Source organism: Branchiostoma floridae, chromosome 1 (genome assembly GCF_000003815.2).
Source record: "Branchiostoma floridae strain S238N-H82 chromosome 1, Bfl_VNyyK, whole genome shotgun sequence".
In the NCBI taxonomy this organism is placed as follows: Eukaryota; Metazoa; Chordata; class Leptocardii; order Amphioxiformes; family Branchiostomatidae; genus Branchiostoma; species Branchiostoma floridae.
Window position 1 is genome coordinate 4,848,705 of NC_049979.1, and position 13,908 is coordinate 4,862,612.

Consider the following 13,908-nt stretch of genomic DNA (forward strand, 5'->3'; position numbering starts at 1 on the left):
GGCATGGGCTCCCATAGGTAAAAACAGCGACAGAAAAATATGTCAATATGTAGAATATGAATGTATTTGTCTTCAAAAATATCAATATTGAATTTTTCGATGTAAAACCTTCTGAATTTTTGGTTAGAAGCGCTAAATTTTGCGACACCCATCATGCACCTTGCCAGTACCGTGACCCCACGGTTGCTATTTCCGGTGTCCATGTGGTGTTCGTTCTGCGGGCGGGAGAGTTTCTAACGCCGGTTACGCGCCAAACTGCACGGGAACGTCTGCCATCAGCGCATCTGCCGTGTAATTCTGCAGGTATCAAGCAACCATGAGAAGGTAATCATCGTGTTATCGTCGTGTAGTAGCTTTCTCTTGGTCGCCCTCTTTAGAAGAAATGTGTGAACTTTTACCGACTAGTTTTTGCAGCATGCATACCAGAGCAGAACCCCCCTCCCCGCCCCTTGTTCTTGGCCCCTGCAGGGATATTCGTGTCAGGTCAAGCCCGGTAGTAGAAAATTTGCTTTCAAAATATCAGACTATTTAAGTTCATGTTCAAGGTGGTTAGATGGGTGTAACTTAGAAGTACACAGTACATAAAATTCTTTTTGGGTCCTCAATTTTTGGGAATCCTTGAAAACTGTATGGAAGAAATTATGATAATCTCTGATTCTGTAACTTGATGAACAAATCATCAACTCTTGCCAACTGTTGTTACAAGTACCTCATGGCACTTTTAAGTCATTATGGTTGTATGATTGTGTGTCTCGTGGCAAATACCCAAGATGGGCGATTGCGATCATGATGTGATTAGATTCTAGTGGGCAAAAAGTAGACGAAATAGCTAATGACTAATTAACGTTACTAGTAATTTGAATATTGATTGTTAATAAAATTTGATACCGTCCTCTTGCCTGCCAGTCGCTGAATACCCCAGATGTAAATGAAAACAGCAATCGCTCGTACGAGGGTCCACTTCCAATGGTGTATCAAGTAACCTAAAAATAAATGTAGTTTATTTGTTGTCCAGAATATACATTATGATTCCTGGCTGTGGAAATACTTGCCTTCCATGTGAACTTGTCATGTTACTTCCAGCCGTGGCCAACATATTGAGCTTGGAGATGTCACTCCACATAACATCAAGCAGCTGAAGAGACTGAACCAGGTGGTGTTTCCTGTCTCATACAACGACAAGTTCTACAAGGACGTGTTAGAAGTCGGAGAGCTTGCAAAACTGGGTGAGTTTGAAGAACAAGTAAACAAACTTGTTAATGTTTAGACTTAAGAAACATTGATGAAGTTTAGAGAGCCAGGTAAACAATATCTAAAGACAACTCAATCTCTACAACTGGAGGAAAGACAAAGATTACTTCTGGATGTTTAACAACGCATCCATCACTTTTTTTACTGCATCACTAGAATGAACTGGCAGGATAGCCTGGTGTCCAGCCGTATTTGCGGAGAGGACAGAAGAGACTCAGGAGTTATAATACAGCTGGATACTAGGCTAGTGGCAGAACAATTTATGCGATAAATTGAAAGGTGTGTAATGTTGCCATTTTTTCAAACCTTCTGCCACAGCGTACTACAATGATATTGTTGTGGGAGCCGTGTGCTGTCGTGTGGACCAGACTGAGGACTCGCGTCGGCTGTACATCATGACGCTAGGATGTCTTGCACCATACCGCAGACTCAGGATAGGTAAGTCACGGCTGTACAGTTGTATTAGTGGACATGTTGTAGGATCTACTAGTACTGTAATCTCCAAGCAGATCATACGGTAGCATAAGATAGTATCAAAAGCTGCCAGAGAAGTGAAGCCGACTTAGGAGTGTGTTTTGCTAACAGGGCATGGCAAATGGACACCTCTTGGCTGACTACACTCCTTGGCCAGTTTGGTACTATCTTATGCCATCGTAGGATCTGCTTGGAGATTACTAATACTTTAGTTATTGTAACAAAGAATAAACTAGGTGTATCAAATTGGAAAATGTGACAATATTTTGGCCATGGAAATCATAGTCTTAGTTAAATTGGATTAGAAGCAAATAGTTTTATAATCCTAACAATAGTCTTCCTTTTATTCCCGTAGGGACTGTTATGCTGAATCATGTGTTGAAGATCTGTGAAGAAGATGGCAACTTCGACAATGTTTTCTTGTATGTATCTGTTAATTTTTCTATATCATGTATTATCAGTGCCTAATGCCTATTGATAACATTCATGATATATGCTACAAAACCCATGTACTGTACCTGCGTGCCTTATTTGTATATAAAGTCCTGTGTATGTAATAAACATCCCTTACTTTTGAATTTCTGATGACTCCACTTTTCTCTTACCAGACATGTGCAGATCAACAATGAAGGGGCCATCCGATTCTACCAGAAGTTTGGATTTGAGATCATTGAGACAAAAAAGCATTACTACAAGAGAATAGAGCCAGCAGATGCACATGTACTGCAGAAAACATTTGGAAGAGGCATCACTATAGAGAGACCAATCAACAACCAAGAACAGCAGGAGGACATGTCATAAAGTGTAATGAGTACTGTATATCCAACCAGCATATTGTTTCAGTGTATTTTATTGACTGTGTATTGTCAATAAGTCAAATACTAGTAAACAAACTGCCTCCATTTGGTCACAAATGAAGAACACCTCTCATCTGTTAAACTTAGCTTTTATAATTTGTGAAAATAGTTACGTAGCGATTTGTTTGCATATTCATGACTACTGAAGGGGAAGAGAAAGAGAGAAGGGGAAGTGACTTGTTTGAGAATAAAAGTGATTGTTAAGTACTACCGCTGGCATGGCTAAGGAATGAAAATCTGCACATCCATATCTGCATGCTAGTAACACCTGCTGTAATCTATGGTGATCCATTACTTCATACTGCTCTGTAAGAACTATCATGCCTTTAAAATTGTTCTATGTCAAATAAGACCTGTTGGTGACCTTGTTCTGGTGATATGTGTAGATTTGAAACAGACATAATTTCTTCATATTTCATTCATCCTGCAAACTTAAAGTTGCTAGAGTAGGAATGTTGTATCTCACAAAATATACACACAAGCTCTGAAATGACAAATTAGTGTCAGATGTAATTCATGCATAATAAAACGTACATGGGCTAAAGTAGCTCACAAGGTAACAAATATTTTTCAACTCAATAGAAAATGGAGATGGTGCACTGTGGGCAATACTTATGTGAGGAGATAGTGGATTGAGGGTAATGCATGTAGAGTATATTTTTCCTGACGTTTAGTTGTAAACTAGTAGTTGTTTTAATGAAGTGTCTGACATGTATCGCAACATGGAAAAGCTTCTGCAAAAATAAAAGATTGATTTACAAAGACGAAGGATTGGTTTTTACTTTGACATGTTTTCTTGGACAAAAGCTTATTGTGTTGAAATACTAGCACCTATCCCTTGCTTATAACTAGGGATGGAATAAGGCCATGTTGATTTGCCATCTGCACCAACATCAACTTAAATAGATTTGAAAAAAAAGGGTTTTATATGCAAATAAATGAAAATAAAGTATTTATGACAATCTAAGTGACCTCGAGATACTGTGTTATCCTTCAGAAGATAGTCATGTGTCACATACTAAAACTGGATATGTGTGTGCTGTTTGACAAAATATCGTGACTATTCTGTAGTTCTGAAATAAATTGGACTGTTAAAAACTTAGATTTGATCGATGTAGAGATGGTAGAACTGTGGTGCATGGCTACTCTCCTAGCAGAGGTTGGTGGGGAAAATCCTGACCTTTTCCTTGTATACCGTATTTTTCGACCAGTAAGGAGGCTGGTCGAAAAATACAGCATACAAGGAAAAGGTCACAATTTTTCCCACCAACCTCTGCTTGGAGAGTAGTGCATGGCAGAGATCCATCAATCATCTCAGCTGTTGTCTGGAGTGATCCAGCTAAAGTAGGTGTCATCCTGAACTCATGCAAATTCTGAGAGCTTGCTTTACAACAACTTAATTATATATGCATGTAATGATGTGGCCCAAAATGATGACTGAAGCACACAAGAAACAGATACCTTATACAGACTTTATTAGATGCCGTGAAAGGTGTCATACCAAATTAATACCAATTCATCATTACAGGTGGAATAGAAAGAAATGGTAGGGTTAGGGTGAAAGTGAACCTCCCGTTCCCCCTTGTCCATTCCTTATAGTTATGAGTGAGTCAACAGCTCCTCTGTTTTTCTAGAAACTCGAATGTCCAAGCTCTCCCCTCAGGACATCTTGACTGATAATTTCTCATGGAGCTGGATCTGTGTGTCTGTCAGGTTGGCCAGGTACACGACCATCAGCAGGTCCTGGAGAGGAAACATGGGTTGATCATTAAAATCAAAGTTTCACCAACAGATGAATACATGTACAACTAAAGCCCAACACATCGCTGTCAGTTATGCTCATACATGTACCAGCAAGAACTTTGGCTGATTTAGAGGCTTTCTGGCATTTACAACAAGAAGATCTGTCCTCATAGACTTGCATGGAGACAACTCTGTAATTTGGAGAAAACTTTGTAATTTGCATGCACAAACTTGTTAGCCTGGGTACCATCCGGAAAGAAGTTTGCTCCTGCGTTCATTATATACTATATACAGTCGCTTCTAGCTCTGACATTCATTATACACTGTACATGTATACTAGTATATGATAGCAGAAGCGAACTACTATCCGGATGGTACCCAGGCTACAAACTTGTTGAATGGTATCATAAATCTCAGACTCTGGAAAACTGGCAAGGATGTCCCTACTTGCCTGACTAGTATTACAGTGGAATTTACCTTCATCATGTTGTTGAGCATACTCTGGAACTCCTCTGGCTCCATCTGTGGTATTTTAGCCACCAGCTGCATCAGCAGACGTCCAACCACGTTGTCAGCTGTCACCTTCCCAGCCTGAAAGGTCATTGCAAGATTACCATGCTGTCCATCCTGCCGAACTGATAGATCTTTACATGACTACATCTGATGGGAATGGGTTTTCTGCGCGCACGTTTAAAATCTGTGCATGAAAAATTAATGTTCTTGAAATGTGTCAGAAAATGTGTCTTTGTGTCAGGAATTGTGTCATCTTTTTTAAGTTTAGAACTGAAAAAAAAATTTGAATCCCCGGGGAATCAGCTAATTTGCTTATTTTCACACGCAAATTTTTAATGCACACAAAACCCTATTCTGATCTGACTACTTCACCATTTCTTTTGGTCTTGGTATAAAATTTAAGATCTAAATGGCATCATTGAATATGAGATATTCAAGCTGTGTCATAACATTAACAAAGAGAAATTAGGTCTATACAACTCCAACTCGGCCAACCTATCACAATAAACTTACCAATACGTCGTCCACATAGGCGATAACAGTAGTCAGTAGCTCTTGCAGCTTGGCTGCCTGGTTCCCAACAGCAGACAGGTCAGGTAACATGGAGATGGTGCTGTTGGGTGCAGTTTTCCCCTGCTGGATCAAACTCACTACAAGATGATGAAATAATCAGATATCAGCAAACTCTCATTTTGTTGTTAATACAGACCTACAGTATTGCAGGACATATAATCATAGGTGACAAAAACACCAAGTTGGCCTACCTATTTGTAGCATATTGCACATTCCTCGTAATTCAGTTGTCTACTTACAAGTTGCAATGTTTTCTTCACTGACTCCGACAACCTTACAAAGGGAATCTTTTCCAGAAGCAACACATCCAAACATACCTCCTACTTTCTCTGCCTCATAGCTTGTGATTTTCAGCTGGAGGGGAGTGAACATCGTGCCCATAGTGCCACCTGATACACCCATGGAAACACTGAAAGAAAGCAGGTGAAAATTACATATAAATACAAAATAAGTCATGGTTCATAACTTTACATTTTTATGCTATTCTTCTGCTTTTGTGGTTGATCACTAAAATGTACAAAAGCAAGGGAATTTAACAAACATGGGCTCAAATTGTTCCAACACTACTTTGTGCTACTATACAAACCCTCGTATGTATCTTGTACAAAATGACACCTGTAAGCAACCTAACATAAACATCAAATACAATGTATAGTGTGAGAGCTGTACCTTTGGTATGCCTTAAATGCCATCTTGTTGCCCCTGAGGTTGGTATCTACAGTCAGATGGACAGGATGGTTGCATTCCCGGGAGTAGTATTCATGAATCAACACTGAGTGTTCAGTGATGTCCGGACCAGTAGCATACCTGGGCAAACGTTATGTGTTAAAAGGTAACATATTAAAACTTAGCCTGACTAAAATCGCGCTCCTAGCGGCCAGCCCTATAGTATTGCCGCCGCCTTCGGGGAGGGGGTCATTAACCCCAGCCAGCGAAAGATTGTGTAAACACAGGCTAATCAAAACTTATCTTGAACCATTTACATGAATTGATCTTGTTGGACACTGATGCAGTTTTGATTCTAGGATTCAGATTCTAAAAAATGATTGATCAAGGTTTGATTGCACACACACATGGTACTGAAATATTAAAATTCATAAGAACTTTCCATATTTGCCAAAAAGATGAAGTTGTACTCACCATCCCACGATCACTTCAGAGGGGTTCACCTTCTTGTGAAGCTCATACATATTTTTGGCAAACTCCATGTCAACTGCGACCTGGATTTGTTTAGGAGTTAAGAAAATATTTCATCAAAACAAAAGCAAATTTACTAACACTAGTCATAAGTCCTAATGATCCTGCTGCTTAAAGTAGGGTGAAAATGATAAAATTTCAAAATACCATTTGCGTTGTGTCACAGTCCACGTAAAAGCTGATTTAAATATGCTGTAGAGGCATGAATTTCAGAATTCTTTTCTAGCTAAACTGGTGTGCATCAATTTAGTATTAAGCTTTAAAGCATTGCCAGGAACCCCCACGCAGACCCTCTTTTCAGACTGAACAGGTTTTTTGGCCCCATTTCCCTGTCTGTGGACTGGACAAGGTTTTGTGAAAACCCTTACAAGATGTTACGTTATTTCATGGATATCAACTGTCTTCAAACTCACCTCATCCTCGGACTCATTGTGTGGCACTGGGAAACAGTTTGTTACCTCCACTATCTTCTTGTCTGCTGTGCCTGTAGGGTAACATTAATAGGTAACGTTAACAGGGTGGGTTGACAGTGCAGTGGTTAGAAATAGTTAACATTTAATACTATGTCTTGCTATTACTATTAGTTGGCTACTAACTCTTACCACCAAGCGTTATATCTTCTTCTTCGTCTTGACTAACCATGGCACATTGGAACTGAGCATCAAGAGGCCACGTCTAGCGAAGTACTGTAAATGCATTTAAGTTTGCGGGGATTTAATTTCGCAGTAGCGGGAAAAAGGACTTTTCGCGGTGGTTTTAAGTTCGAGGTAACACCATGGACTGCAGTCTAATACAATAATAGAAAAATGTTCGCGGTGGATTTAAGTTCGCGGTGAAGTGGTCACCGCGAAAACCGCGAACATTAATCCACTGCGAACATTTCTGCATTTTCAGTAATAGACGTTAAACGAGGACAACAACAACAACAAATTTTGAATTTCGAATTTTCATCATCCCCTGTTGTTGTTGTTGTTGTTGTTGTTGTCCTGGACGTGGCCTCTTGGTGTTGGGTAACACATGGTACCGTACAGTCTACAGTCCCTAGGTATTAGCTAACTATTGGTGACTGCACCCCCACCCCCCTCGGCGCATGGGGTGAACACCATACGTTTGCTTCCATCCTTTGACTGTGAAGTTACACAGAACTGTAATGAACATACCCAGCAGAGTTCCAATCACCCTCTTCGCATCCTCATTTCTCCGTTCGTACGAGTCGACGATACTGAAGAGAACGACGGGGTGCACATGCACGCGGAGACCCAGGCTCTGGCCCTCCATTTTTTTCGACGAAAATGAAAGTAACAATATGTCTAGATCCGGTGGCTGATTCGACACAGTTACTCACGTTATTCAAAACATCATAAAATGAAAATATGAAACAAAATGCACATGTATTGAATTTTAAAATTTGTTATATATTTTTTTGTGTGATTCATTCTCATTCAAATCTACTATCGCTAAAATATAGAAATCATCTATGAGGACGCAAAATTACCATAACCTTGGTGTGATACCTTTCCGCCAGCGAAGGGAAGTTTGTTGACCTCTGAACTCAGGTTTGTCATTCGAGCTGGAAAAAACAACAGTCTGACTGTCTGAGCCAAACGATCCTGGGTGGAAGGCGTTTCTGATGATTGGTAGGTTTTTGAGTTCATAGGATACTTTCTACACAGCTTTTTTGAGACTTTCAAGCTTCAACCGAGGCCGAGGAAGTCATATTTTGACTCAAGCATGATGGCCTTTGGAATTGGAAGATGATATTTTCACGTCATCTCTAGCTCTTCTGTTGATAACAGATAATCTCCAAGTAGATCCTACAATGGCATAAAATAGTACCAAACTGGCCAAGAAGTGTAGTCAGCAAAGAGGTGTCCATTTGCCATGTAGCGAAACACACTCCTAAGCCGGCTTCACTCCTCTGGTATCTTTTGATAATATCTTATGCTACCGTAGGATCTGCTTGGAGATTAGATAACAGACATACCAGGATGAAATTTAATTTGCCCAAAGAGGTTGAATTCCATAATTCATTACCTGAATCTAAAAAAGACCCTCCTTGCAGTCTTGCATGATTCATGATGGAAGCAAGGATTCAACCTCCTTGATACCCTGGTTACCAAACCCCAGCCCAATCTCAAGTATCTATATGAAAGATATTTGAGGTTGGGGTATGGTATCCAGGCTACCTCCTTCTCTTCTCTTCTCTTCTCTTCTCTTCTCTTCTCTTCTCTTCTCTTCTCTTCTCTTCTCTTCTCTTCAGATAACAATAATATGGCCAGACATAATCACATTGTTTCTCCCTGTGCTGATGTAGGTTGATATATAGAGGACATGCCTCTGAATGATGGGAAGATGAACTGGCCCCAGAATGGCCCCGATGACCAGGTCAGGAGCATGGTTACTGACATCCCACAGATAGCCAGCAGGTTGGTCTGATGCGATTCTCAAAAGTAGCCCTAGCTGTACTGGTGATTAGGCCATACCAATTTAATTTGTTGGTTCTCGGATTTTTTCAGAAAAAAATTGAAGCGACAGGGCGAAAAAAAAAAAAAAAAAAAACTTGCAACAAGTTGGGGGTCAGGCCCAGACCCCATGGTATACGTGTGCTAAAAATAGTTTATCTGTTATAATATGATATAATATATTTCGTTCTAGTTAACTATCTAATTTTTATCTTATCACGTGGTAAACACAAAACATCTTAAACAGACCAGTATAATGTTAGTATTTTTTACAGAAATTAAGGTTATTTTGTATTTAATTTAGTAGAATTTCTATTTTAACTACAACAACAACAAATTCCATATAAGTTTGTCTCTAGAAATAAAAATAAAAACATTGCTGGAATTATTTGCCCTCCATGTTGGTTAAAATCCATACATCCAAGGCTCTAAATACATTTCATGGTGAACTGGTGCAGATGAAAAAATCATAAATCGCTGTGGCTATTGACACACTCAGTGTGCCAATAGCCAAACAGGCTATTGACACACCGAGATGCCAGTCAGCCAATCAGAGCTTGTAACATGCCTTTCCGGCAATATTTTACACAAGCAATAGTTGATTAGACATTGTTCGGAAGATTAGACATTGGAATCTTTGAATCTTGGAATGAACGGACGTATTCAAGTTATGCCCTACATCTGGATACCTAATAATACAGCCCCCATCGTGTATGTATGACGTAGAGTAGTGGATAGAGCGTTGACCCAGGAATTCATGATACCAGCTCCGACCCGGTTCGAGTCCGCGCCGGAGTTTTTTTAATTTTTTTTTTTCAATTTTTCTTGTCCCTTTTTAAACATCCATTTGATATAAGAATATTTTATATATAAACAACTTTTAAAGTTTCTGTTAACAATATAAACCAAAAATAACACTGACCACAAAACATGTCATAATTTTCGGCCGTGTGGTTCCGGCGCTATCGGCAGCGACTCGGAAGAATATTTCTTTCACATTAAAAATAATGGAGGTAAAACAACAACTATAACTTCGCTTCCTTAGTGATATAAGTTTTGAGGCCGAAAATTCTCCAATATGGCAGGAATTCGTCGGTAAACACAGCTGAAAACGTGTTCCTAACCGATCCAACATGGCTGCCATGATCACATGCGGTGACAGTAAAACTAGCACCCTATATGATAGCAGATTCCGATGTTTAAAATTGTGCCGTAAACACGTGAAAAAGATCGTATTTTGGGTTGATAATGGACACAGGATGCCATTTGTATTTTTCAGAGTGTTGATTGTCAAATATAATCGTAAGATTTCCTCATTTTAGTGGTTTCTATCACTGGGTGTGTCAATAGCCTAACAGGCTATCGACACACTCAGTGTGCCAATAGCCTAAACAGGCTATCGACACACTCAGTGTGTCAATAGCCTGTTAGGCTATTGACACACTGGGTGTGTCAATAGCCTCGCTCATCATAAATACACTTGCACTCCCCAAAAAATAAATGCACAACCAAAAGTACTATATACTATAAACCATATATTAATTCTCCCTTTTTTTGTTACATGTACAATTGTTTGTTAGCAAAAAATTAGATGCAACTTGATAAAAACCTCCTTGAAAAAACCCAGTGACCCTTCACTGTATTACAGTACAAGTCAAGAGCTGTGAAGTCTGATAGTAAGATAGGGGGCGCTGCTGCACAGTTCACAAAATGGCTGCCGCTCGGTTTGTTTACTCCATTTTCGGACGGCTTTCAGACGAATTTCTACCTGTCAGGCATACCAAAACATGTTGACTATGGAGGTACAAGAGTGAAAAAGTATTACTTATTTATTGAGTTGTTTATTTGGGTGCCGATTTCTGTGTTTCAGTTGAAAATTTACTGTGTGTTTGAGCACATGCTCCTGAGCCATGATTTAATATGAACTTCTGCTACGTTACTTGTCCATGTGTATCTCATATTTACGATGATTTATGTGTTCCTAATTATGTTTTGCAACAAACTAGAAATGAATAAATTGGTAACAAAGGATTTGGGGGGAGAAAAAATAAATCTACTGGTACTTCCAGATGTTCTGAACCCGATAGTTTGTCAGCAACAGGCAACTGAACGGAGTGGTGGATCTGATCCGATTTTTTTTTTTGAGCGAGGCTATTGACACACCCAGTGTGTCAATAGCCTAACAGGCTATTGACACACTGAGTGTGTCGATAGCCTGTTTAGGCTATTGGCACACTGAGTGTGTCGATAGCCTGTTAGGCTATTGACACACCCAGTGATAGAAACCACTAAAATGAGGAAATCTTACGATTATATTTGACAATCAACACTCTGAAAAATACAAATGGCATCCTGTGTCCATTATCAACCCAAAATACGATCTTTTTCACGTGTTTACGGCACAATTTTAAACATCGGAATCTGCTATCATATAGGGTGCTAGTTTTACTGTCACCGCATGTGATCATGGCAGCCATGTTGGATCGGTTAGGAACACGTTTTCAGCTGTGTTTACCGACGAATTCCTGCCATATTGGAGAATTTTCGGCCTCAAAACTTATATCACTAAGGAAGCGAAGTTATAGTTGTTGTTTTACCTCCATTATTTTTAATGTGAAAGAAATATTCTTCCGAGTCGCTGCCGATAGCGCCGGAACCACACGGCCGAAAATTATGACATGTTTCGGGGTCAGTGTTATTTTTGGTTTATATTGTTAACAGAAACTTTAAAAGTTGTTTATATATAAAATATTCTTATATCAAATGGATGTTTAAAAAGGGACAAGAAAAATTTAAAAAAAAAAAATTTAAAAAACTCCGGCGCGGACTCGAACCGGGTTGGAACTGGTATCATGAATTCCCGGGTCAACGCTCTACCCACTACGCTACGTCATACATGCACGATGAAGGCTGTATTATTAGGTATCCAGATGTAGGGCATAACTTGAATACGTCCGTTCATTCCAAGATTCAAAGATTCCAATGTGAAATCTTCCGAACAATGTCTAATCAACTATTGCTTGTGTAAAATATTGCCGGAAAGGCATGTTACAAGCTCTGATTGGCTGACTGGCATCTCGGTGTGTCAATAGCCTGTTTGGCTATTGGCACACTGAGTGTGTCAATAGCCACAGCGTTTTTTTTTTTTTTGAAATTGGGAAAAATAGAAGCGGCGATTCCGAGAACCAACTGATTAAATTGGTGTGGCCTTAATAAAACATTTAATCTGTAGTGTTACACAAGCTGAATGTTTCATTTCTGACATAATGATCAGATATTTTGATACTTTTAAAATCATAAGTAACGTTAATCCTGGATGATACTGTACATGCATTTCCTGGTAGTGGGAAAAGGACTGTTCGTGGTGATTTTAAGTTCGCGGTAGTGCCATGCAATGTAGTCTATTACTGCCATGGAAAAAATGTTCACGGTAAATTTGCAACTCGAAAACAACGAAAATTTCTGCAGTTACAGTATAACGTTATAGCCATATCCTTTCTCCCCAGTGAAGATGAGTCTAGTGATGGAGGTTCTGAGGATGAATCCATGGACCCAGCAGCAGCAGCTGGGTATCAGTTGTTACCTCAAGATCCTGACACTGTCCCGAGTTCTCATCCTGAGCCAACACAGCCTAACCAAAGTACGTCAGCAGGCATCTTACTGGGAGGTCACACCAGTCAGGTGGGTACTTCATACATGGACTATCAGTGGGTACAGCCAGGTATGATTTCAGCAGACTTGTCTCTGAGTCTGTTTCAAGTCTTGAGCATGCCCCAATTGAATAATATCACTTGTCGATAGATCCGTTAAACATCCAGACACATTATTCCTTACACATTTTAAGCTTAGTTGTAAATGTTTCGAGTGATTGCTTGGAACATCCAGATGTACAGATTTTGCGGTGGTTCTAAGTTTGCGGTAGCACCATGTACTGTAGTCTCTTACTGCCATGAAAAAAATGTTTGCGGTATGTATAATTTGCAACACAAAAACCGTAAACGTAAAAACACCGCAAACATTTCTGCATTTACAGTTTATCAGCTTCAGTTCTTTTATGTACTCAGGGCTTTCCCATACCTGCTGCTCCACATGTGGAGCATGATGATTTCATCATTGCCACAGATGAGGAGGAGACCACCTGTCAGCAGCCTATGCAACCAGGTAAGCAATACAAACTTAGCCATTAGTATTGCTACAGTAGGTCTCTGGTTGTGTCAGCTGTCAGTTGCACCACTTATAGTTTTATATCTTCACATGTAAAATCAGAGACTGAAAAACAGGACTTGAAAAAATTGAGTAGACCAGATGTTGGACTGATTAAAAAATACTGGCACTATGGCGGCAGGCATTCTCGTGTGGTCCAAGAAAATAGCAAGAGCGACAAAGAGGATAGTTGATTGTCATTTTTATCAAGTTTCTACAGTCAAACCTGGTCTAACTTAACAGATGCAGTTTATTAATAGCGTTCTTTATGTGAAGATAAGATACTCCACCAAACAGATTACTTTGTAGAGAAATGGACCATTGTTTTGGTATTGCCCATTCACAAACAATTAGGTCCAGGTTCAGGTCCAGACCTGGCCTGATCCTCTGGACCTGAACCATACCTGTCCCTGAATTTTCTGTACTGATACCCACCCCTATTTATGTTTCTTTGTTTCATAGAGCATGCAGAATTGGTGAAGTCAGTGATGGCTGGTTTTCAGCTACCATCTTCAGCCATCCCCAGATGGGCAGAAGAGGTGCCAGAGGACCAGTGGAAGGCTGCTGTCATGTCACACATTGGAAAATCCAACGACAGTCTTGCTGCACAGGCTGAGGGCACTGGATCCAGTCAA

At 39.8% G+C, this 13,908-nt stretch overlaps 3 protein-coding genes across 3 annotated transcripts in view; 2 read left to right on the top strand and 1 right to left on the bottom strand.

The window, feature by feature from the left end:
- The window catches only part of LOC118413398 (V-type proton ATPase catalytic subunit A-like), a 17,605-nt gene extending 9,655 nt beyond the window's left edge, over nucleotides 1–7,950 (bottom strand). The window contains exons 1-7 of the mRNA XM_035816764.1: nucleotides 7,769–7,950; nucleotides 7,022–7,092; nucleotides 6,552–6,631; nucleotides 6,081–6,218; nucleotides 5,729–5,820; nucleotides 5,352–5,488; nucleotides 4,801–4,916 (exon numbers count right to left, since the gene is read on the bottom strand). Coding sequence (XP_035672657.1) covers nucleotides 4,801–4,916; nucleotides 5,352–5,488; nucleotides 5,729–5,820; nucleotides 6,081–6,218; nucleotides 6,552–6,631; nucleotides 7,022–7,092; nucleotides 7,769–7,886 — 752 coding nt within the window. The 5' untranslated portion in view covers nucleotides 7,887–7,950. The remainder of the gene's footprint in view (nucleotides 1–4,800; nucleotides 4,917–5,351; nucleotides 5,489–5,728; nucleotides 5,821–6,080; nucleotides 6,219–6,551; nucleotides 6,632–7,021; nucleotides 7,093–7,768) is intronic.
- LOC118413389 (N-alpha-acetyltransferase 50-like) lies at nucleotides 138–3,350 on the top strand. The gene is made up of 5 exons (XM_035816755.1): nucleotides 138–324; nucleotides 1,084–1,226; nucleotides 1,570–1,689; nucleotides 2,081–2,147; nucleotides 2,334–3,350. The coding sequence occupies exons 1-5, from the start codon at nucleotides 317–319 to the stop codon at nucleotides 2,524–2,526; spliced, it is 531 nt and encodes a 176-aa protein (XP_035672648.1). The 5' UTR covers nucleotides 138–316; the 3' UTR covers nucleotides 2,527–3,350.
- A 141-nt stretch (nucleotides 7,951–8,091) lies between the features above and the next one.
- On the top strand, nucleotides 8,092–13,908 carry LOC118413380 (male-enhanced antigen 1-like; the record flags this gene model as incomplete). Its single annotated transcript, XM_035816743.1, is given in 5 exon segments — nucleotides 8,092–8,245; nucleotides 8,923–9,034; nucleotides 12,577–12,751; nucleotides 13,135–13,231; nucleotides 13,736–13,908. Coding segments are annotated over 4 exon segments (540 nt in total), but the record flags the coding sequence as incomplete, so codon positions are not given.